Raw genomic sequence first — 22829 nt, 5'->3', positions numbered from 1 at the left:
GGCATGGCTTGGCTAGGGTAGGTTTGGCCTCCTCCCTTAGGGTTGCTATGCAATGGTTGGGTGTAGAGGGGACCAGGGAGCAAGGTGGAGGTAAAAAGGTGCACTAGGGTTGAGTAGATCACTATTTGAAATAGTGTTGCATTGTTCCATATTTGGAATTTGCAAAATTTGTCCAAATTTGAATGGGTTCAAAAGGTGGCCAGATTTGGGAAGTGTGGGTTTGGTTGAGTTGTATTTGACCAGAGAGAATGATGGGTGGTGGTGGAATTTCCAAATTCAAAGAATTGCAAAATTTGCTAAGTGGGAGATTGTTCCACATAATAAAAAGTTCCAACTTTACATGAGCATAGAATTTTATACAAAGTGAATTTGGCATGGTGGTCTTGACCAAAGTTGTTCTCCTTCATGTGCTCTTGGATGAGGTGCAAAGAATTGGGAAGGTTTAGTTTGAAAAACTTGAATTGCAAGGGCTCAAAGTAGTGACCAGAATATAAATGGCAGATTTGACCATTATCATATGTGATCAAAATTTGAGTTTGAGAAAGATTTGCTTTGTGTTTCTTTGATTCCAAAAGTTGTAATAAGTGTTTAGTAACATAATACAACTAATGGTGAAGACCAAAATGGTCTAGGTCAAAGATTTAGAAAAATGGCATAAACCATATGTGAGGGTTTTGTGATTTTCTAACTTTTATTCATTTATTCCTCTTGGCTTCTCTTTGACAAGAGTGAGGTTTATTTGGTGTTAGATTGAGTTGGGTAAAGGGTTCCAACCCAATTGGGGCAATGGGGGTGCCTAGGTCAAGATTTGATATTTTGGCTAAGTGCCACATATGCCTCTATGCATATGTTTGATTTTATTTTGTTTCTCACTTGAATTGGTTGGTAAGTAATTGGTTGAGTGTGTTGAGGTATTTCCAAACCATCTACCAAGGTAGTCAAACAAAGTTTTAGCATTTGCAAAAAGTAGCCATAGGCTTGCATATGCCTTTTTCTTAATTAAGATCCTTTCTTTTTATTTTGTTTTTCAAAGGTTGGTGACAAGAGGGATGAGGTTTAGGGTTTGGTAAGTTTTGCAATGGTTCACCACCATTTAGCAAAGTAAGAAAGGTAGGGTTCAAAATTTACACATTAGGTCTACATGCCCACATATGTCTTTTTGGGTTTCTCAAAATAGATCCAAATGGTTTTTGAGAAGGTTAGGGTTTAGGGTTTTTCTTATTTGATTTCTTTATCTTTTAATTTATTTGGTTTGTGATCTTCACTTGATCACTTTAGGGTTTTAGAGTTTATCACCTAAGCATAATAACACTCATCGTGGCAAAACACAAATATTAGGTATGAGCACTATGCATAGTACTCTATGTAGAAAAAGTTTTTGTTGGTTCTCATTTTTGGAAAAAGGAAATTCATTTTTCTCTTTGTTTTGAAATTTGGGGTGTTACAAACCCTTCCCCCTTAAACAAATCTTGTCCCGAGATTTTAAGAAAAGTTAGGTTCCTAAGAGAGATTGGGCGATATGATTTAACAGGGAGACGTACTTGGCATGGCCTGAGGTGCTTCTTGGGCTTCTGTGGCAGTCATGTTGTAGAGGCGGCCATTGTTGTTGTTCTGGTTCCTTTTTGCGGCAAAGCGGCGCTGGTTCTGAGCAGGTGCAGCGGTGTTGGCGGCAATCTTGGCTAACCTCTTGGGGCACTCATTGGAGTAATGCCCAACCACTCCACACTCATAACAAGTGATGGTGGCCTTGTCCTTGTTGGCGACGGGGATGGCGTTGCTTCCAGTCCTAGGGCCAGTGTTGTTGTTGTTGTTGTTGTTGTTCCCGTTGTTGTTGGGGTTGGGGTTGTTGTTGCTGGTGTGATTGTGGTTGTTGTTGCCTCCGGGCTTCGGGGGTCCTCCATGGTTATTGGTGTAGTTTGGGCGGTAAGTCTGGGCAGTGGGCTTGTTGTATCTTGGAGTATATCCTCCAGATGAGTTGTTGCGGTACTTCTGGGTATTGCTGGAGCCATGCTGGTTCATCATCCGGCGTTTGCGATTCTCGTTGGCTTGGTGAAGTTTTCCTTCCATCTGGATGGCGGAGTCCACCAGGGCTTCTAGGTCAGCAAGGGGAATGTTGACCAGTACTGTCTGCATCTCGTCGTGTAATCCGTTCAGAAATCTTTCCTCCCGCTTCTCATTGGTGTCGGTTTCGTTCGGGGAGTACCTTGACAGAGTAAGGAATCTATCGCGGTATTCTACCACCGTCATCCGTCCTTGCTTGAGTTCGCGGAACTCATCTCTCATCTTCTTAATCAGTCCTTGGGGCACATGGTACTTGCTAAACTTCAGCTTGAAGTCTTCCCAGGTCATCATCTGTCCCGCATTCATTGCGCGGGCGCTTGTCCACCAGGCTCGTGCAGGGCCTGACACGTAGTGGGTAGCGAATAACACTTTCTCTGCGGCTTCTACTCCCGCCACTTCGAGGTTGTTCTCCATTGTCTGGAGCCAGTCGTCGGCGTCGAGGGGTTCTTCAGTCTTGCTGAAAATAGGTGGGTTGGTGTTCTGAAAGTTCTTCAGTTTTGACCCAGGGTGGTCGTGGTTTCCATGGCCGTTGTTGTTCTGAGCGATCTGCTGCAGTGCAGCAATGTTGGCTTGGTGTTCAGCTCTCTCGGCTTCTCGGTCTGCCATCATCATCTGGAGCATCTGCAGCATGGCGTCTTGGTTGGTGCCGCGGGTTGGTGGGGCCATCTGAATATTGAGGTAGATGCTAAGATAAGAGGGAAATTTCTATGGTTTGTTTGGGTTAGAGTTTAAGAAGTTTCAAAAGTTCAAAACTTGAAAGTTTGAGTAGTGTTGAGGGGGTAAAACCAACAACACTTTTTCATTCATACCAAACATCACACATTACAAATCTAACACACCGTTGGTTTGAAGAACCATTCATTCGCTCTACGATACAAGGGGATCCTGATACAACTCACACCTACTCAAGTGCTTTTAGGGATACTACTCTTCAGAGTGGATTCTTCGTCTTCACGGGTAATGTGCCTGGCGAAAGGCGTGGGCGTTGTCCAACTCCTTGCGGGTCTTGTACAGCATGAAGTCTAGGTGTGCTACATAGTGGTTCATCTCCGTGTGCGGGGGCATGGTCATCGGTCTTCCGGTTAGGTCATGTCTTGGGTAGTAGATGAAGCGAGTGTTCTTGATCTTGTTTTCATTTTGTCCACACAGACGGGCAATTGCTTCTTGCATAGCTCTGACTACTCCTTCCTTCCAAGTGTTTCCCATTACAGAAAACCAAATGGTTTCCCATATTGGGGCTCCAAGCTTTCTTCGTAGATCAGCAGTAACTTCCCACCGAGGTGGTCCTCCAGAGTGATTATTGAGGGGTATTCCGGAGAACTCGGGGTACGGGCGTCCTAGATATTCCACTAGCTGCGTCAGATCCTTCTCGAACATCAGGTTTCCTCCGTGGCCAAGCTGATAGGACTTGCAGGTGTACTCCATCTGTGAGCAATTTAGGATGAGTAAGTTAAAGAAGTAGTCAAGTGTGCAAAGTTTTAGATAGTTCTACAAGGAAAAAGTAGAGCATGAATTTCCCATTTTGAAAAAGATCTTAAGGATAAGAGTGAGAATAAGTTTTTCACAAATTTTCACTTCTTTGGTTTTGAAACTAAGTTTTACAGACGTCCATTCTAACTAGGGTCTCCTAAGGTCAAACAATGGCTCTGATACCAACTTGTCAACACCCGGATTTTTAAGTCCAGATGCCTATTATGTCATTCATCGCAATCCCAGGAATATTGTTGTTACGAGGCATAATAGTTGAATATCATAGTCATCATTCATTACAAACCATATTGTCTTACAACTTTAATCACATGATCCATATTACACAAATAGTTGATCTATTGATCAACGAACAAACATCAGTTCATAGCGGAAGCGTAAAGATAAAGGGACTCTCTAGTCCACAGGCCAACGTCTGACGTCAGAAGATTCCCTAGTTGTCGTAGACATCTTGGTTGCCGTCATCTTGATAGTTCTGCTCCTCTTCATAGTCTGGCCATTTGAATAGCCAGGGACAAAGCCGTGAGTACTTTAAAGTACTCGCAAACTAATACTAGTGTAAGTACTATCAATTCTAGTAAGGGGGTGCTAAGCTCTAGTTCCTTTTGCATAAAGCCAATTTTAGTTCACAAGTATTTGAGAAAAGACTTATTCATGTGCTAACTAACTCAAGTGGGAACATTAGTGTCATTCCCACAACTTAGTTGTGATTCAAAAACAAGTCGCCATTCACCATTCACTTCACCAATATTTTCAAGAATCTGACACCGGAAACTGTATGGCCTTTCCAACCGTCCGTAACCGTGGACACGGCTATTCGAATAGGTTTACACTCTGCAGAGGGTGCACACTTGTGCCACAACATTTGATTTCATCCGTCGGGATTACCCCGACGCGGATCATCAACCATAACCTTTCACTTACAAACTCTAGTATGAGCACCTCTCCCCATGAGCTTGGCCTCCCAGTGAAGACCAACTGTCAACCTGGGAACTGCACAGGGCTTGGCCGTACAATTCACCTCACTTCACATCATTTCTCAACAACGGAGGCAGCCTCAAGCATAACCCCTATGATGTGTGTTCAGAGGGAACCCATACTAAGATGCATAAATTTCCAGTTAAGCCCTACCCATAATCAGGTATTGTGGGGGTACTCAATATTGGAAAGGTATCGCATTCAAACCAATACCAGTTTTATCAAAAATCACCATCTTCTCTTGGTCATATTCACCTTCAAAATTCATTCAATGGAATGACTCATCATTCCAAGGTTTCAAAATTCAGTTCAAGTCACATGTTCCCATCTAGAGTAGTCAAGTTTTAATATTTAGCACTAGCACTAATCATGAGGGGTGCTATCTTGCTTGGCTAGCTTGAGACTAACTTTGCTACTCTAGTAACCTTCTTTAACTTAGACTAAAGTTAACTATAAAAGTAACTCTTGAAATAAACAGGTAAAAACTTGTAAGGTAAAAACTTGGGATAGGCTTGTGGTAAGAAAGGTAAGACTAATGGTGCCTTGCCCCAAAGGGCTTTGCACTTTGCAAGAATATTAGCTTGCAACCATAGAGCTTGCAAAGGTGTTAGCTTGCCTTGGTTGTTGAGGTGGTCAAAGTGCTCTTCTTCTTCTGGGTAGAATCCTTCCTCTTCCGGGTATTCTCCGTTACTAGCGTATATACATGAATAGGAGGATACAATCACCAAACAATACTTAAGTAGCCTTAATTAGCCTTAATGGCTCACTTCCTAAGATCTAGCATCATCACTTAGCATTGCTATCAAAAATTATTCTAGGGTTTTCTTACTTAGTGTTAGAGAAATAATTTCCTCTTATTACATATGTAAATGATAGTTTCCTTTTGTTCTTGAGGAATAATTTCCTCTCATTGAATCTTCTTAAGATTTAACTTTCTCAAACAATTATGTATGAATCATGTTGACCTAAGTCAACCATTCATCATCATCATTTGGGAAAATGATTTAAATGAGGTAGAATACCCCATACAATTTAACCATGCTATTTATGATTTAATATCACCAAGTATTTCATGTGAGAGTAAATGGACCAGGGTCTAAACCTCATATGAAAGTACTTGGGACAAGATTTAAATGAGGTGAAACACTTCATATGATTTGCATAATAGTTTTGGACAATATCAACTAACTAAAATAGCCATATAGTCCTTTATTTAATTTGGGCCATGATCACTCAAGGTAACCATACCATATTTTTGCATAAACAATTAGTGTAAGTGAAATGTGAATTATAGCAATTGGATTTACTTAAAACTTCAAATTGGTTGATTTTTAAGATTTATTTGAAGTCACAAAAGTCCCTGCCTTGTTATTTAAGTCACAATAATTATACCCAAGATTTCAAAGTGGGACAAGTGGGATTGGATAGATATTTTTACAAGCTTTCCAACAACATAAAATTCATCAATTTTGGTTGGGTTGATTTGAAACTATTTAATTTCTAAGACAGGACCAGTATTTGAATTTATACCAAATTATTTAACCAAATTTGAAAAGATGGGCTTAGGCGGGAAATTTAACAGGCCAGACAGAGCAGAGAGAGATGGGCCGGCCCAGCTAACGCTGCGGGCCAGCTGATAGCAGGACCCACCCGTCAGCGAGCCACACTCACCGAAACGGTAAGCTTGATCGCGAGCCGTAGGATTAGAGGGGGGATCCTACGGTTGGGGTTCGTCGTCTCCGTCGAGGGGAAGAGGTCGCTGCCGCGGCGGAGGTAGGGGGTCGGCGACGCTCCTGGACTCCGGCAAGGGGTGGCGACGGTGCGAGGCGACGTTGTCGACGAAGGGGAGTCGCCTCGTATCGGTGGCGAAGCTGGAGGTGGCCTGTAGCGGTGAATTGATCTGCGGTTGCTCGCGGGCCTCCGGCGAGCAATTGGATGGCTAGCGGCGGCTATGTGCAGTGGAGATGGATGGAGGAGATTCAGAGAGAGGAGTGGAGCAGGTTTGTTGTGGTGAGGAAGGCGCGGGGGTGGCTCCTTTTATAGGATGCAAGGTGGCCGTGAGGGGTGCGGCAAGGGCGACAGCAGAGCGGTGGCTCCGGCGAAGGAAGGGGGTCGGCAAGGTGGGCGCGAGGTAGGTGGCGTCTAGGCGATGCTAGAGAGCTAGAGGGCGAGGTGGGGGACGGCCTGGTATGCGCGCGAGAGGGCGAGGTTCTGGCGGCAAGTTCACGGGAATCCGGCGAGCTGGTCGTCGGCGACAAGGCTCGCGCGAGCAGGGGAGCGTGTCCGGCGGGATCCTGGCACGGTGGCGAAGCTCAACGCGTAGCATGGTGGTTCAGGGGAGGCGCAGAGAGCTGGTACGACGCGTGGCCAGAGCTTGCCCGTGGTGCACGCTGGTGCGACGCCCACGGCATGCCTGGCAGACCTGGGCGCGCCAAATCCGGCGAGTGTCATCGTCCTCCTCGACAAGTGGCAATGCTAGGTGGTGTAGGGTGGTGCTGTGGAGCTCAGAGACATGGTGGCCAGGGTTGAGGGGAAGGAGAAGAGAGGGTGGCTTGACATGGTGGCATGGGCCGGCATGGCTTGGCTAGGGTAGGTTTGGCCTCCTCCCTTAGGGTTGCTATGCAATGGTTGGGTGTAGAGGGCACCAGGGAGCAAGGTGGAGGGAAAATGGTGCACTAGGGTTGAGTAGATCACTATTTGAAATAGTGTTGCATTGTTCCATATTTGGAATTTGCAAAATTTGTCCAAATTTGAATGGGTTCAAAAGGTGGCCAGATTTGGGAAGTGTGGGTTTGGTTGAGTTGTATTTGACCAGAGAGAATTATGGGTGGTGGTGGAATTTCCAAATTCAAAGAATTGCAAAATTTGCTAAGTGGGAGATTGTTCCACATAATAAAAAGTTCCAACTTTACATGAGCATAGAATTTTATACAAAGTGAATTTGGCATGGTGGTCTTGACCAAAGTTGTTCTCCTTCATGTGCTCTTGGATGAGGTGCAAAGAATTGGGAAGGTTTAGTTTGAAAAACTTGAATTGCAAGGGCTCAAAGTAGTGACCAGAATATAAATGGCAGATTTGACCATTATCATATGTGATCAAAATTTGAGTTTGAGAAAGATTTTCTTTGTGTTTCTTTGATTCCAAAAGTTGTAATAAGTGTTTAGTAACATAATACAACTAATGGTGAAGACCAAAATGGTCTAGGTCAAAGATTTAGAAAAATGGCATAAACCATATGTGAGGGTTTTGTGATTTTCTAACTTTTATTCATTTATTCCTCTTGGCTTCTCTTTGACAAGAGTGAGGTTTATTTGGTGTTAGATTGAGTTGGGTAAAGGGTTCCAACCCAATTGGGGCAATGGGGGTGCCTAGGTCAAGATTTGATATTTTGGCTAAGTGCCACATATGCCTCTATGCATATGTTTGATTTTATTTTGTTTCTCACTTGAATTGGTTGGTAAGTAATTGGTTGAGTGTGTTGAGGTATTTCCAAACCATCTACCAAGGTAGTCAAACAAAGTTTTAGAATTTGCAAAAAGTAGCCATAGGCTTGCATATGCCTTTTTCTTAATTAAGATCCTTTTTCTTTTTATTTTGTTTTTCAAAGGTTGGTGACAAGAGGGATGAGGTTTAGGGTTTGGTAAGTTTTGCAATGGTTCACCACCATTTAGCAAAGTAATAAAGGTAGGGTTCAAAATTTACACATTAGGGCTACATGCCCACATATGTCTTTTGGGGTTTCTCAAAATAGATCCAAATGGTTTTTGAGAAGGTTAGGGTTTAGGGTTTTTCTTATTTGATTTCTTTCTCTTTTAATTTATTTGGTTTGTGATCTTCACTTGATCACTTTAGGGTTTTAGAGTTTATCACCTAAGCATAATAACACTCATCGTGGCAAAACACAAATATTAGGTATGAGCACTATGCATAGTACTCTATGTAGAAAAAGTTTTTGTTGGTTCTCATTTTTCGAAAAAGGAAATTCATTTTTATCTTTGTTTTGAAATTTGGGGTGTTACATGCTCTTGCTCTTGGAGTTGCTGATGCTGCTCTTGCTCTTGGATCTACTGGAGATGCTGGTGTTGCTCTTGCTCTTGGAGCTGCAGGTGCTGGTGGAGGAGGTGTTGTTGTGCTTGCAGATGCTAAAGTGTTGCCATCCTCACTATGCCTTGTACTCTATAAGCATGCAAATAAAGTGATATATGTTGAAAAGAAATTACTGTACATGGCTTAAACATACAAATTGTTTACCTTGTGGTTATTCTTCCTAACTTGCAGACCTGGCTTCAGAGGTGCATGGAAACTAGTGTACCTATGCCCAACAACCTTGCAGTTGCTGCAAGTAATACTTGCCATCCTAGAAGTGTCTCCTGGTGCTGGAACTTCAAATTGTCCCTTCCTTCTTTTAACTTGTTTCCTTCCTGGCTTCTCTCTGAAAACAGGTGGCTCTATGTCATCCGTGTCAGTTTTTTTCCAATCATCTGGACAAGGCACGGGTTACACAACATGTTTGTAGGCTTCCTTCTATAGTTCCTTCTTGAAGAACTCATGTACATAGTCCTCTGGATGCTATCTCACTTTCATAATTGCAGCAACATCATGACTGTAAGGTACTCCAGTAATATCCCATTTCCTACAGGTGCAAGTGTGGTTCTTTAGGTTGACTGCACAATTTCTTTTGATGTTGCTAACTTGCCACATGTCAACATCTTTGTAGTGCATTCCCTTGACCACTGACGAGCGATCACATCGCCAATGCCTACGTATTGTAGACTTGGGTTTAGGGAGAGAGCAACGATGGAGATTCTGGGAGCGAGATTAGGCACACGATGTACCCATCTTCGGATCCCTCGGTGGAGGATCCCTACGTGATGCTAACAATCTAGTATATGATCATAAGTATGTTTACAAGGGTCGCCCGTAGGAGGAGCTATGTTGTCTATCTGTTGTCCCCTTCTATCGGGTGCCATGGCTGGCTTTATATATGCAACCAGCCTAGGGTTTTACAAGAGTTCTAGTCGACTACTTCTTTGGGTTGCCTTCTTGGGCCTTCTCCATATTGGGCCGAGCCAGGTATACTAATAATGGGTACCCGAGTGTCTAGGGAAGTCAAAGACTTGCGTAGAGACTCCAATCATAATCATCTCTGAAGTCGAAGAAATATATGGCGAGGCCATTGATCCGGAAAATATCATGTCAATGTCATAGATCACGTGTAGTGTAGATGATGTTAACGATTCTCAAAGTTGTTTTCTATCGGGTGCGCGACCAGCGCTCCCGATGGGAGTAGCCCCCGAGTCTATGGGCAGGTGTTTGCACCTGGGCATAGACTCAAGTTGTACTACTCGATGAAGAACTTGACTATATTTCTAGGCGGAGCCCCTCTTTTTATCGACTCCTGCCGGAGGACTTGATGAAATCCATGTGCTCCCGATGGGAGTAGGCTCTACTCGAGTCGCTGAGTTGAGTTGAGTCTACAAACCTTTATATATTTACAGAATCTAATGAACTTTTTGTGCTTCTTCTCTTTTTCAAATTCTTTGAGTCCAAGGAGACGCTATATTTTCTTCGACAAATATATTGTACAGGGATATTGGTAAATGCAGCTAGTTCATCTGATGGATGAGGTACCAGTTAATTTCTCTATTGGCAAATCCAGATAAGCCTACTTCAAACTCGCGTCCCCGGACATGAATTCGGGATACTGGCGTAATTCATAACGTGCCGCTTTAGGACTTACCGAAACTGAATTTCAGCAAAATTATCGGATCCACAGCGTGTCCGCCAGGATTTTTCTTCACATCTGTTGATGTGGATAGAGTGGGAGAGCGCATTCGGGTGCGATGCCACGCCACACAGGACAGATCCTGGGGTCTTACCTTCGTGACCCTTTTACAAGTCACGGCATTCAAAATTTTTACCGCGGCGGACGCGCTCTGAGAATATATTGTCGAGTGCCTTTTATTCAGCTAATGGAATGCTCCATTTCTTCGGGTTGCTATCTTTTGTCGAATAGGATCTTGATGCTCCTTCTATATTGACTTGCTATATTGAATTTTATTTCTTCGGGTGCGCGACCAGCGCTCCCGATGGGAGTAGACAAGCACAAGCAGCGACAGTCGCTGAGTCGAGTTGATTCTACAAACATTTATATATTTACAGACGGCGCCAATTGACGAGGGATCACGTCTTGTTGGCTGCTCCTTTCTTGAGTGCAAGTTGTGAATCTCCGGCGGTTATCGCTGCTTGTGCTTGTCTCTTTGATCAGATGCGATCTGGATACTGTTGATGATGAACTCGATGGATCCCGCCCGGATAACGAAATCCAGTCATCGCGTTCCCCACGGACGACGCCAATTGATAAGGGATCACCTCGCCAATGCCTATGTATTGTAGACTTGGGTTTCGGGAGAGAGCGATGATGGAGATTCCGGGAGCGAGATTAGGCACACGATGTACCCAGCTTCGGGTCCCCTCGGTGGAGGATCCCTACGTGCTGCTAGCAATCTAGTATATGATAATAAGTATGTTTACAAGGGTCGCCCGTAGGCAGAGCTATGTCGTCTATCTGTTGTCCCCTTCTATCGGGTGCCCTGGCTGGCTTTATATATGCAACCAGCCTAGGTTTTTACAAGAGTCCTAGTCGACTACTTTTTCGGGTTGCCTTCTTGGGCCTTCTCCATATTGGCCGAGCCAGGTATACTAATAATGGGTACCCGAAGGGTATGCCCATGTCAACCACCTCTTTGCTTCTTCCAACTTCTCAGTATAGTGTGGAGTGGTCTCCCATCTGGTTCTCTCTGTCTTCTCTCTTGTCCCACTATGCTTTACCATGACTTTATTCCTTAGGCCTTCTAGCATTGTTCTCATAGGCTTGTTCCTAACATCAAGGATCATTTTGTTGAACACTTCAGAGATATTGTTCACAGCAAGATCTGTTTTGTAGTTTGTATCAAAAGCATGCCTAGCCCATGTCTCTACAGGAATCTGCATCAGCCAATTATAAGCATCCGCACAATCTGCCTTCATAACATCCATTGTTCTGTCAAATTATGGTTTTTTGTAAGAATAACTAGCTGCATCCATGTGCTTCTTCAGCTCTGGCCCTCTGAATCCAGCAGATTGGAAGTTGGCATAAATATGCCTCAGACAGAACCTATGAGGAGAATGTGGGAAAATTTGTGATACAGCCTTGAGAAGTCCATGCAAACATTAAACAAAACAAATGTTACTGTTTGGTTCCATTCACATCAAAGAGCACGGTACTACAAAAATTCTATGTTACTGAACTGACCTTTTGCCTATCAGAAATAATTGTGTACATTCCAAATTTTCCAGACTCCCCAATACAGTACCTAAGCTGAGTCAGAAACCATAACCAACTGGCAGTGTCTTCCTTGTCCACCACACCAAATGTAATAGGGAAAATGTTATTGTTCATATCTCTACCAGTTGCAGCAAATATTTGTTGGCCAGTGCTCAATTTAATGAAGCATCCATCTACCCCTGTGACATTGTGTTGGTAAGCTAACAAGGAATAAAACTGTGCAGGAAAAAAGTAATGCATTTACAAGAATAATTACCTATGAAGGGCATGCAGCCATTAAGAAAGCCTTCTTTTGATGCATTCAGACAGTAAAATAACCCATGAAACCTTGGGTTTGTACTAGGATGCTCAACTAAATGCTTTGTTGTCACAATAGACCTGCTCCCAGGATTAGTGTCAATGTCAGCCTGAAGATAGTAAATGCCTTCTTCCTTGCTCTTTAAGCTTTGCTTTTGGGGACTGGTACACCCCACTTCTGCTTTGCATTATCAATGAGTGTGTCAATAGTAGTATTTGGATCAATGCTAACAGCCTGCTCAGACTGTTTGGCAAGCCAATCAATAGTAACCTTTGTGTTCTCTCCAGAGGTAATACAAGTGTGAACCCCTTGAATTTTTCTTATGCAAAAAAGTTTTCTCATGTGCAATCTTTGAGGCACTCATGTAGAAGGGACAACCCTTATCTGCTCTAGGACACAGAACTATGATTCTATCATTGCCAGTCCTCCAGTAATCAAAGTTCCTAAGTTGAGCTATGTGATATGTCCTTAGAGCCCTCCAGAACTGGTATACATCAGTAAAAAAAAGTTTCAGAGCTATTTGTTCATGTGGGTTTGCCCTGGTCTCATCATACCAAACTCTTTTCTTCATTTTCTTCAGCCTCCTCTTCCTTCCATTGGCAGGTACAAATTTAGACACAAACCCATCATCATCACTGTCTCCAAGCTCATCAGGGCTACTATCTTCATCAGATGTAGGCATGAAATAGTTGCCTTCTTCAAATTTAACAACCTCATGATGTGAGCTACAAGTAGGACCAAACTTTGCTGCCTTCTTCTTCAATGGCGTGATTTTCTCTACAATTTCCTCAACATCTGATTCTTCCTCGGGTTCAAACATCTCTTCAACATCAGTGTCACCTTCAAAATGAAGAAATGGGTCAGCCTTCTGTTCTTTGATTTTTTGCAGCTTCTCCATTATTTCTTCATTCTCTGCATTCTCTGTTGCATGCATCTTCTTCCTGAGCTACTCACCCTCATTTTCATTTACCTCATTATCATCTACCTCCTTATCACGGTCACATCCATCTTCCAAGTCTTCTTCATCTTCATCTGATTCAGCAACCTCTTTTGCCTTCCCTTTATTCATGTTGTTGCTCTGTTGTGTGCCAATGTACTGTAGTCAATTGCCACTGGATACGCCTCCTCCACTTCATCTGCCATGAAATTGACCCCTGACTTGTTATCTGATAGCACAACAGGTACATCAACTAAATCTGTAGCTTCAACATCTTGTCTGTTCAAACCAATTGGCCATTCTGCTTTGTGCTTCACCACTGTTAGATTCAGTACCTTTTCAATGTCATAAAGCTCAAGCATTTCATCTACCTTTGCCATGATATCAACTACCTCCATTCCTTCCTTCCCTTTGCCTCTCTCTTTAACATAGTACATGTAGTCTCTAATTCCATAGCCACGTTGTTCTACCAGAGCTAGCAAATTCAATGCAGTGATGTCTGATCTGCTAATAGTCCTCTCCAAATTATCTTCACCACTAAAATGAAATCTAATCTCCCAGATCTCATCATCTAAACTGCAAATAATTGTTCACATTATGATGTTGCCTACTGCAAATAATCTCAACATCTAACCTACAGCACACAGTACTCTGCAGCACAAGACAGGGGAGAGATGACTGAGCTTACTCGACGCCGCCGAAACTTGACGCCCACCGGTGGCTGCTCTTGCAGGGTGAAGCGACAACGGCTCTCGCAAAAGTGGTGGCTGTCCTCTGCTCCAACGACGGGTGCGCCACCGACCGGACATTTGCCTCCGCCGCCGCGGTGGAGATCCTGATCCTCCCATCTGCAAACTCGCCACCTGTCGCGTCCTCGCGTGCGACGCCACAGCCGCCATCGCCGCCACCGCCGCCTGCGCCTGCGTCGCTGGCGCCGCCGCTATCCTCCGAGTCAGCAGTCAACGCCGCCATCGTTGGTTCCGTGTACAAAGGAGAGAGGAGGAGAAGCGAGTGACTCAGTGTGTCCGAACCCTAATCCTTTCTGGGTGCGCGGTGGGGCCCACGACCGGCCATTATGTTTTTCCGTCCAGGATTGGCCACGACATCACATTCGGTGGGTCCAGGCCGTCATAATCCATGTCAATTCACCGCAAATCCGTCATTTACGTGTTCGGCAAAAATCTGGTCAAATGTGGTGGTTTTCGTCCCGCAAACGTAAAGTGGTGGTCTTTGGTAAATTTGGCCACCAATGTGGTGGTTGTTTTATGTTATTCACTCTCCCTGAACCTACAAGTTTAGGCAAACATAATCCCTTACTCTACTCTCCTTACCTACATCTGCAGGCTTATTGGATCGTAGACCCTAATTAATACCCAACAGATAGATCTCTTGATTAATAGTCAGGGAGGAAAATGGAGGAAATTAGTATTTTTGAATTAAAGTTTTTAAAGTGGGTGTACCAAAGCACACCTCCATTCATGTTATTTCCATGCACCACTGGCTAGCCATACCATGGCAGATAGCTAATGCTCAAAGCGTGCTTGCAACTCGAAACTCCTATAAATGTCAGTTACATGCATCTCCACTGCAATTTCGTAGACTTACATCTAAAGAACACAAGATAGATAGAAAGTTGCATTGTTTTGAGATATGGGAAGAAAACAAAAGGCTAGCGCATGCACCACCGAACCGGGCAACAACTATACACCAATATCACACCGTTACTGATCTCTGCGTGCCAACCGGCGAACAAGAATTCTCGTGACAACCGGCGCTGATCTCGCGGCCCGTCGAAGGGACACCTGTGAGCTTTTCACCTGGTATTTGTCCACCTGGCATAGGAATAGATCTGCCCATATGTACTCATGTACTTCTGCAGTCCACCACTGTAACTCTCTTTTTTCTATCTATAGAATCCAGACGCGCAGCTTGTCCGTGTCCAATAAAAAAAGCTTATCTCTTGGATGCGCGAAGAACTGGCCATCAGGGAGGTTGCCGACGCCACCGTGAAGGCCTTGGCCGTGGAAATTGTGAATTAAAATGTCATCATCTGTAATAGTCATATTTGTATATAAAATTCCATAATTTTGCATAAAGATAAGGTACGTGAGACGGTAATCTGCATCTTCTCCTTCATGAAATACAAGCTGATTAACCAAATTAGATGTTGCAATATGGGTTGCCTGCATAAAAAAAACTTGGTTCTTTTTAGTGAGAACCAGTTTCTCTGAAGTACATACTAACCACAACAGCAGATACAAGCTGATTTAGTAAACCATAACTCAAGATGCAGCCTGAACATTTAATGCGTTGCCATTTCATTTGAATGTTTATCTTTCCTAGGTACAAGGCTAGATTTACAGGCCACTGCAGGTATGCATCATTTTGATGCAGATGCTAGGGTAAGTCCCCCATTTCAGGAAAAAATATACAAGGCTAGATATACAGACCACTGTAGGTGGTCTACTCTATATTTCCATCAACAACCTCGAATGGATACGCACGACGAAAATCGGATTGAAGCAGAGCATGAGATCAGTCACCTTGCCCTTGAAGTTTTCCTCTTAAGCTAACCTGCACAGACACAGTTCCAATGCCGGTTTATACGAAGAGGGAATCCCTCTAGAAGCCACTCTATTACATTTCTGTTCTCCTAGCACAGGATGGAAGTTCATGATTTCTTGAGACAGACTAGATATGTGAGTTTCTCCAATTACCTTGACTAATTGGAGATCCTTGAGTTGACGCTTGGTTATGCCACTGTAAAATTCCTCACAGCAACCCATAACTTTCTGGGTTAGTATGGAGAAGCCCCATGCAAGTATCCACCAGATTAACACAGAAACCGTGCCACTTCCAGCCTTTCAGGTATGACGACGCCACTTCTGCCGAGTCAGCCTTTTGGTAATCTACTTGGATTTCTTCTTTTTCGTTTTCGTTTTCGTTTTGGCTTTCATTTTTAGTTTCTTCTTTTTCTCAGTAGTTCCAGATTCCCGTCTGAAGATCGCCAGGACTTCGATACTGCATTAGTAATTTCATTAAATAATGCGATCGAAAACTGTACCATGTATCTACTATGCACATGATAAACCACACTTATCAAACCAACTTCATGTTTAGCAGGGAGGTGCTATTGCTCTCTTGGCCTCTGCATCAAGAGGATGCACACAACATAGTTTATTTATTACAAGTCATAACCGTGGACTTCGACACTTACTATGAGATCAGTCACCTTGCCCTTGAAATATCGTAATCATAAAAAAAAATCTAGTATCACCTAGTTGATTTCAGCTAATGTGGAAATTAAGAATGGGTTGCATGGGTGGAAGACAGAGCAACGTGAAGCTACGATAACAGACCATGAGAGGAAGATTTAGCTAGAAAGGTTCATTAATTAAGAATAGCAAGACATCATGTTCAAGTTAATTATTGTTATCGGCGAAGCAAGCTCTATCAAGTGTCCCCTAAACCATGAAGCCATTGGCATGGCGAAGTCCACGGTTATGACAGTTTCTGAAATACACTTGCTAGGCTGCTCTTGAACTATCTCAAAATTAATCAGACTTAGAAGATTCATATCTATATGATCACCTAAGCTGGGTGGCATGGCAATAAGCATTGGTCAGAGCAACTTGGAACAGATATATCTCTTTGTGTAGTAGTAGTAGTAGTAGAACAGATATATCTCTTTGTGTAGTAGTAGAGATTGAAACGGTACAGAAGGACCTTCAAGATTTCCCCATAACAATTGCAAAACAAAAGGACAATTTCCAGTCAAGATGCTGAAACCAGTACCTATCAGTGCCAGGGAAGAAGTTAAAAGCATGAGCATTCTCCAAATACCAGGCCTCGTGGGATATCAAGCTCTTGCAGTCCTGTAGATGAAATGGTTATCAATAAGAGAAGACAACTGAAGCAACAGAGAACTGGGGAAGGAAGGGTACAAGTTAGAGCTACCATTGCATAACACAAACAAATCAAGTTCTGGGATGTTATGATATATAGTAACTGTCACCTTCTTAAAACTTTCCCATCCACAGCTGATGTATATGAGGGTTTCTGGCCATGTTTCACTACTTTCTTCCATGATTGTGCTATCAACATGAACAGCTGGCTCCCTTGCTCGTAGGATCCATGGTCTCTTCTCATCTTTGATCTTCGTAAGTGAACTGCGTTCAGAAATAAATGCCATTGCCGATAAAGTTACCACAATTTACGAAAGCCAGGTGTACATATTTGTCAAATAAATAAAAATAAAAGCATGAAAGCACAGAATGTGAATGACACTTCTCGTACCTTTTAGCCTTGTACGCCTTGCGCTCAGACAAACCAACTCTCTGTAGAGCATTGATAACAGAAGGGTGCAATCCTTTCCTGGGAGGATCCACGATAGCAACACTTGATCCTTCAAGCCAGTGAATAGGTTCCTGGTACCGTGATGCAGATTCCAAATGAATGCTTATACATGAAATGTAACCATCACAAAAAATAACAAGTTCGGTTGCATACAACTGAAGCATCGGTATTGTGCCAAGTTATGGTGCAGCCCAGGTTTGTTGGAAGTCGGCTTGCTGACTTCTCAAAAGAAAGCTTCGACATTTTGTTGATCTCAACACATTTCACAGACCTGTAAGTATAAGTTCTCATGAATTACTTCAACAAGAGTTACTACAAAAAGCAAAGCACTATGACTGGTACAGTGAAAGTTCTTTAAAATATTAGAATAGAGTAGCCCCCAAAAGCCTGGTTGTCCTAAATCTCGAGGTTGAGTCAACTGGCTTTAGAACCAGGCCCACCAGTAGTTATTACAAAATACAAATATATTACTCCCTCCGATCCATAATAAGTGCCGGGAACTTAGTACTGAATCTCCAACACTTATTATGGATCAGAGGGAGTAGTATTTTCAGGAAAAAGGTGCAAATCAATATTACAGGAAAATAACATGATTGGTTTTCAAAGACTCGCAACTGGGGTTTAGACCAAATCACAGTGGTTTGGGGACTCTTTGGTCGAGCCATACCAGTCCCGCATTTATTATTTCCAGGTCAAACCCAAGCAGGGTCTGCCAAAATCTATCTGAGGCAACCAATAATTTAACTTCCATAACAGTATCACATATAGCACAATAATTTCGATACCAGCATTTGTTTACTACAAAAAAGAACTAATTCTCAGGCAGAAACGCTAGCAAAGTATTCTATATTGCGTTAAGATAGTGCACCAGATCATGAATTGTTCAGTACATGAACGAATTTAGGTGTGCTCCACGTCCTTCCCAATGTTATTGCCCTGACTAGTATATTCATATTTAATCTTGAGACATCCAAAAGAAATACAATATGTGCCACTTAAACGTGCGTTTTTTTCTACTCACTACCTTTCTAAGAAGCGCCAATGGACAGTTTAACATGCATTTTTGTACTCACCTGCATTTCCTAGAAGCCGCAAGGGCTAACCCAATAACACCAGCACCAGAGTACAAATCAACAACTGTTGAGCCACGTGGTACATATTTGATCAACTTATGAAGTAATGAGTTAAAAGACTGCAAAACAGAAACATCACTGTGTAAGAAAATATTGTATGGCAAACTTAACATAAGTTAAGATATAAAATTGAACCTCAAATCTAACTATAACCAAGATCCATGGGATATTTTATTATTATTATTTATTTATTTTGGGGTGGAACAGAAAGTATATTGCGTATGGGGTGGCTCCATGGTTAATAAACAGCACCTATAAATAGTTTCCTAGAATTTTGACTTTTGTTCTGAGCATTGGTTCACGCTGAGAAAACTATGGTGCCGAAGATGGTTCATGGTAAGGCTTGAAAGGAATTAGGGCACTGGAAGGGGAGATGGACTATAAACTAGGATGGTGGACTGCACATGGGATATACACATTTTTATTTCCTGATTCCTCTCCGACATAATAAATGAATAGAGTTTTATAGGCATAACTTGATCTGCCCACTAAGGCGAACTTTATCTCTAACAATCCATTCAAGATCAAATGTTATCTAACGATCTAATCTAACTCGGGATCTATCTCTAGGAGAACTTATCTCTAATAAATGAAATATATTTATAAGGACATAAACCCAGGTAACAGGGAAACTAATTATTCGTATTTAAATTCAAAGTTCAAACTGACAATGCAGGTCTGCACACACACTGCGCAGTTTCTACAGCACCGCTTGAACAGCACATCGATGTTACAGTGCCTGCTACACTACACTTTTTGGTACAAAATTTCATCCTTCTTCTACACATGTTTGAATCACACATACCAGAGTATTAGCCTGCCCAAAGCTATATGGATCGAGAGAAATATCAACTCCTCCGAAACGCTCCCACAGGTCTGCCTCCCCGCCGATATGTCTCCATTTATGCCCAAAAATTATCTGCAAGCGCAACGACATTATTATTGGAAAAAAGGGGGCAAATATGCTGAAGGTAACTAATTGGTCGACCAGCAAGTCAATATAAGGAGAAAATTTTAATCAAACCAAATATACATCAACATATCGTCACCTGTAAAGAGTTAGTTTAACTTGCAGAGTAAGAGCAAAGTTAGAATGTGAGAAGAGCCTTGAAATTTTGTTCGATAGGAATTGCTCGTGCGCCTTGCAGCTTGCAGAAATGTTGATTTTAGTATATGGTTTTAATAGGAGCATGGAAGTGGTTCCGAGCAGATGAATGCCCCTCGAGGATTTGGCATACCTCTAGCTGATCAGAAGAGACTAAATTAATATATACATAAGCTTCTTATAGATGGCATCTCAGCGAGTCACGACCTGAACTGCTTGACCTGTCCATGACCTTTCCCTTGATCCATACCAATGGTTAATTTTTATTCTAATAGAACTATGTGAATTATCCACTCGATATTCCACCATCAACATTATTATAAGTATACCTCACTTCGCAAAAAGGTTTTTAAGACTAAATTGTAGAATCAGCATCTCAACTTCACCTCAAACCTATATTATTTCACTATCCATAATCAAAATGGCAAAAGCGGTATGTGCCTTAATGACAACAAGAAGTAAAATAAGTACTCCCTCTAAGACATCCTTTATGGGACGGAGGGAGCATATTACATCCACCAGAACTCACACACATATCTTACATTGCTGGTTGATGTCTGAAAATTGGCCCATATAGAGTGAATCACATGCAGGTTACTTCTTGGTCCGCCATTTGTCCATAAGAACTGCCACGAGTGCAATCGCCAAGATTGATGACAGAAGAAGACAAAAGCGAAGTCAGATGTTTTGTTAGAATACTTCCAAGGAAATACGAAAGCTGGCAAGCAGCTATTTGTGTTGAAACCTCGGTTGGAAAACTTACTTCTTGCAACAAACTCAACTTTTCTGAATTTTTCGAGCGCTCGTCTCTTGAATTCCAAACCAATGAAACTTGAACTCTCGCTAGGTAGAAAATAACATGTTTCAATCTATTTGGGCTTGGTAAATCGACACTACATATTAGAAGTTAGAACACATGGAAAATAAAGCTTACCTTGGTCGTATCTTTCTGCAACTGGAATAGATGTGTTATATGTTGTCACAGTCATCTAGGGAATATGATAAACAAATCAAATGCATCAGGGTTTATTGGCGTAGTGACATGTTTGACGAAAGCATTCTGTTTTTTTTTCTGGAATAGTGGCATAGAATACTTTCTTCAAATAGTTACACATACCTGCACATATCTTAGTTCACCAGTACCAGCATCTTCATCAAAAGGCTGCACATTCAGCTTAGATATACCTACAATACCAGAGTTCTGATATATTAGGTTACTTGACAAATTGAGGAAACAAAACAAAAAATTCCTAATCTGTATGAAGCAAGTGCAACAGACAGGAACATACCTTGTTTCAGAAGCTTAATAGCAGCATTAATGCTTGGGTGATGGGCTGAAAGCGTGAAAATGAGAAATGGTGATTCATAGATTGAAAGCAGAAATAGCATGTAGCAGAACCAAATTCAAGTGGATAATCAGATGCTTCCTCTATGTTAAAATGTAGTGCGATATTAGTTTTATCCTAAGTCAAACTTTGTAAAGTTTTACCAAGTTTATAGAAAAAACAACAACATACATGATAATAAATGTAATATGAAAATATATTTCATGATGGATCTCATAATATTGATGTTGATTTTTTTTTCTATAAAGTTGGTCAAAGTTTGACTTGGAACAAAACTAACATGCACTATAGTCTAACTTTTGTGATTGAATATAATTTGATAACTAACCTCTGCACTCGGGAATATCTTGAACAATGTGTGTTCCTTCCTGGTATAAACCAATCAGCGGGCTCTCTGATGTTCCACGTACTGCTAGCTTTGCGCGGCACCGCCATTCAGACTAAAAACAGTGTTGCCACATTTAGGCTAAGCGGCAAAGCAAATCCATTGACTAATCACATTACTGAGCTAACCTAAGCATTTACTGGAAAGTGAGAAAACTTGGAACATAGATTTTCCATTTACTTGATCGGAATTACCCAAGTTGATTAAGATTGCGAACAAATAAACATAACATTTGAGGCATTCCATGCTAGAGTTTTATGGTGCAAACATTACTCGAGTAGCCTCAACATGCGAGCTTCTGTTCAGCAGACCGATCTCCAAACTGAACAAATACCATGCGCAGTTACAGATAGCTTTACAAAAGCCAAACTAATGACCAAACCAGAGCTGAATTCCAGTCACTTATCAAGCTTATTTTGGCACTAGATTTCTTAGCCACTCATAAAAAAGTCGAAATGGGGAAGCCCCAGACTCTGCATCAATCGATGCATACGGCTTTTATTTAGAACAAGTACAACCAAATGGCACGAAACTACTGAAGCTAAACGTACCAGCCTGCCCCTGCTGAAGGTGAAGTCTTCAATTCCGTGGCCCTTGAAAAAATCCGACACCTCCTCCAGCACCGGCGGCTTGTCCAGGTCGACCTCGTGCGTGCACCCGGAACACCTGCAAATGGCGCACAAGAAAAGGTTAGCTCACACACACGCACGGGGTATGGCACTCGCGCATTGGGGAAGAGAGAAAGGGATCCTACGAGCCGAAGTGGGTGCATCCGAGGCAGGTGGAGGCAGGGTCGTAGTTGGAGACAATGGCGGGTGGCGGGGGCAGGGAGGTGTCCAGCTTCGGCGCGACGACAGGTTTGAGCCGAGGTGGCGGAGGTGACGGCGGGGCACGGCGAGGGGGAGGGGGAGGGCGAACGCGAGGAGGGGGACGCGGTCGAGTCGTGGTGGTGGTGGCGAGACGCGGCGCCGGGGCGGTCGGCGACGGCCAAGGGAGCAGGCCCGCCGGAGGAGGCATCGCCGGCGGTGGGGTGGGGCGCGGAGGAGAGGCGGGAAGAGGGGAGAAAATGAAGGGATAAGGATTATCGGAGTAGATTTTTTCAGTATGTTCTATCGAAGGCGTGTTCCTTTTCAAACATCTAGCCGTTTCTGGAATAATTTTTTGATACTAATAACTGCGAAAACATATTTTTGACTAGTACAAATACCTGTGCTTTGTCGAATGTACTTAAATTTTATTTTTCAATGCACATATATAATTCACAACTCAATATAAAAATTCGAAACAAATTAAGGATGTGCGGTGACCCAGCATACCACTGCATGATGTAGTACGCAAGTCGTTGACATAACACAAGTGAAATACCGTTCCACTAATATTACATCCCTCAGAGTGGTACAACAGAAACATATGCG

The 22829-nt window shown here is 42.6% G+C and overlaps 1 protein-coding gene across 1 annotated transcript; it reads right to left on the bottom strand.

Annotated features, from left to right (window-relative positions):
• Positions 1–15384: 15384 nt before the first annotated feature.
• On the bottom strand, positions 15385–22508 carry LOC127345384 (uncharacterized). The gene is made up of 16 exons (XM_051371859.2): positions 22169–22508; positions 21966–22080; positions 21358–21469; positions 20973–21017; positions 20801–20868; positions 20618–20672; positions 20447–20526; positions 20226–20309; positions 19384–19497; positions 18519–18637; positions 17599–17716; positions 17386–17516; positions 17105–17258; positions 16885–16964; positions 15807–16110; positions 15385–15663 (listed from the first exon to the last, which is right to left on the bottom strand). The coding sequence occupies exons 1-15, from the start codon at positions 22429–22431 to the stop codon at positions 15999–16001; spliced, it is 1650 nt and encodes a 549-aa protein (XP_051227819.1). The 5' UTR covers positions 22432–22508; the 3' UTR covers positions 15385–15663; positions 15807–15998.
• Positions 22509–22829: the final 321 nt, after the last annotated feature.

Source organism: Lolium perenne, chromosome 3 (assembly GCF_019359855.2).
Source record: "Lolium perenne isolate Kyuss_39 chromosome 3, Kyuss_2.0, whole genome shotgun sequence".
NCBI classification, from domain to species: domain Eukaryota; kingdom Viridiplantae; phylum Streptophyta; class Magnoliopsida; order Poales; family Poaceae; genus Lolium; species Lolium perenne.
The sequence above is the reverse complement of the archived record's forward strand: the minus strand, read 5'-3'. Positions and strand labels throughout refer to the sequence as shown.

What these genes read in the sequence shown, in the direction of transcription:
- LOC127345384 (XM_051371859.2), bottom strand. Translation starts at nt 22,431, where the DNA reads ATGCCTCCTCCGGCGGGCCTGCTCCCTTGGCCGTCGCCGACCGCCCCG. An exon ending in AGATATTCCCGAGTGCAGAG is followed by an intron (nt 21,018 to 21,357) that starts GTTAGTTATCAA and finishes TCACGCTTTCAG; the next exon opens with CCCATCACCCAAGCATTAAT. An exon ending in TTGGGCAGGCTAATACTCTG is followed by an intron (nt 18,638 to 19,383) that starts GTATGTGTGATT and finishes TCTGTTTTGCAG; the next exon opens with TCTTTTAACTCATTACTTCA.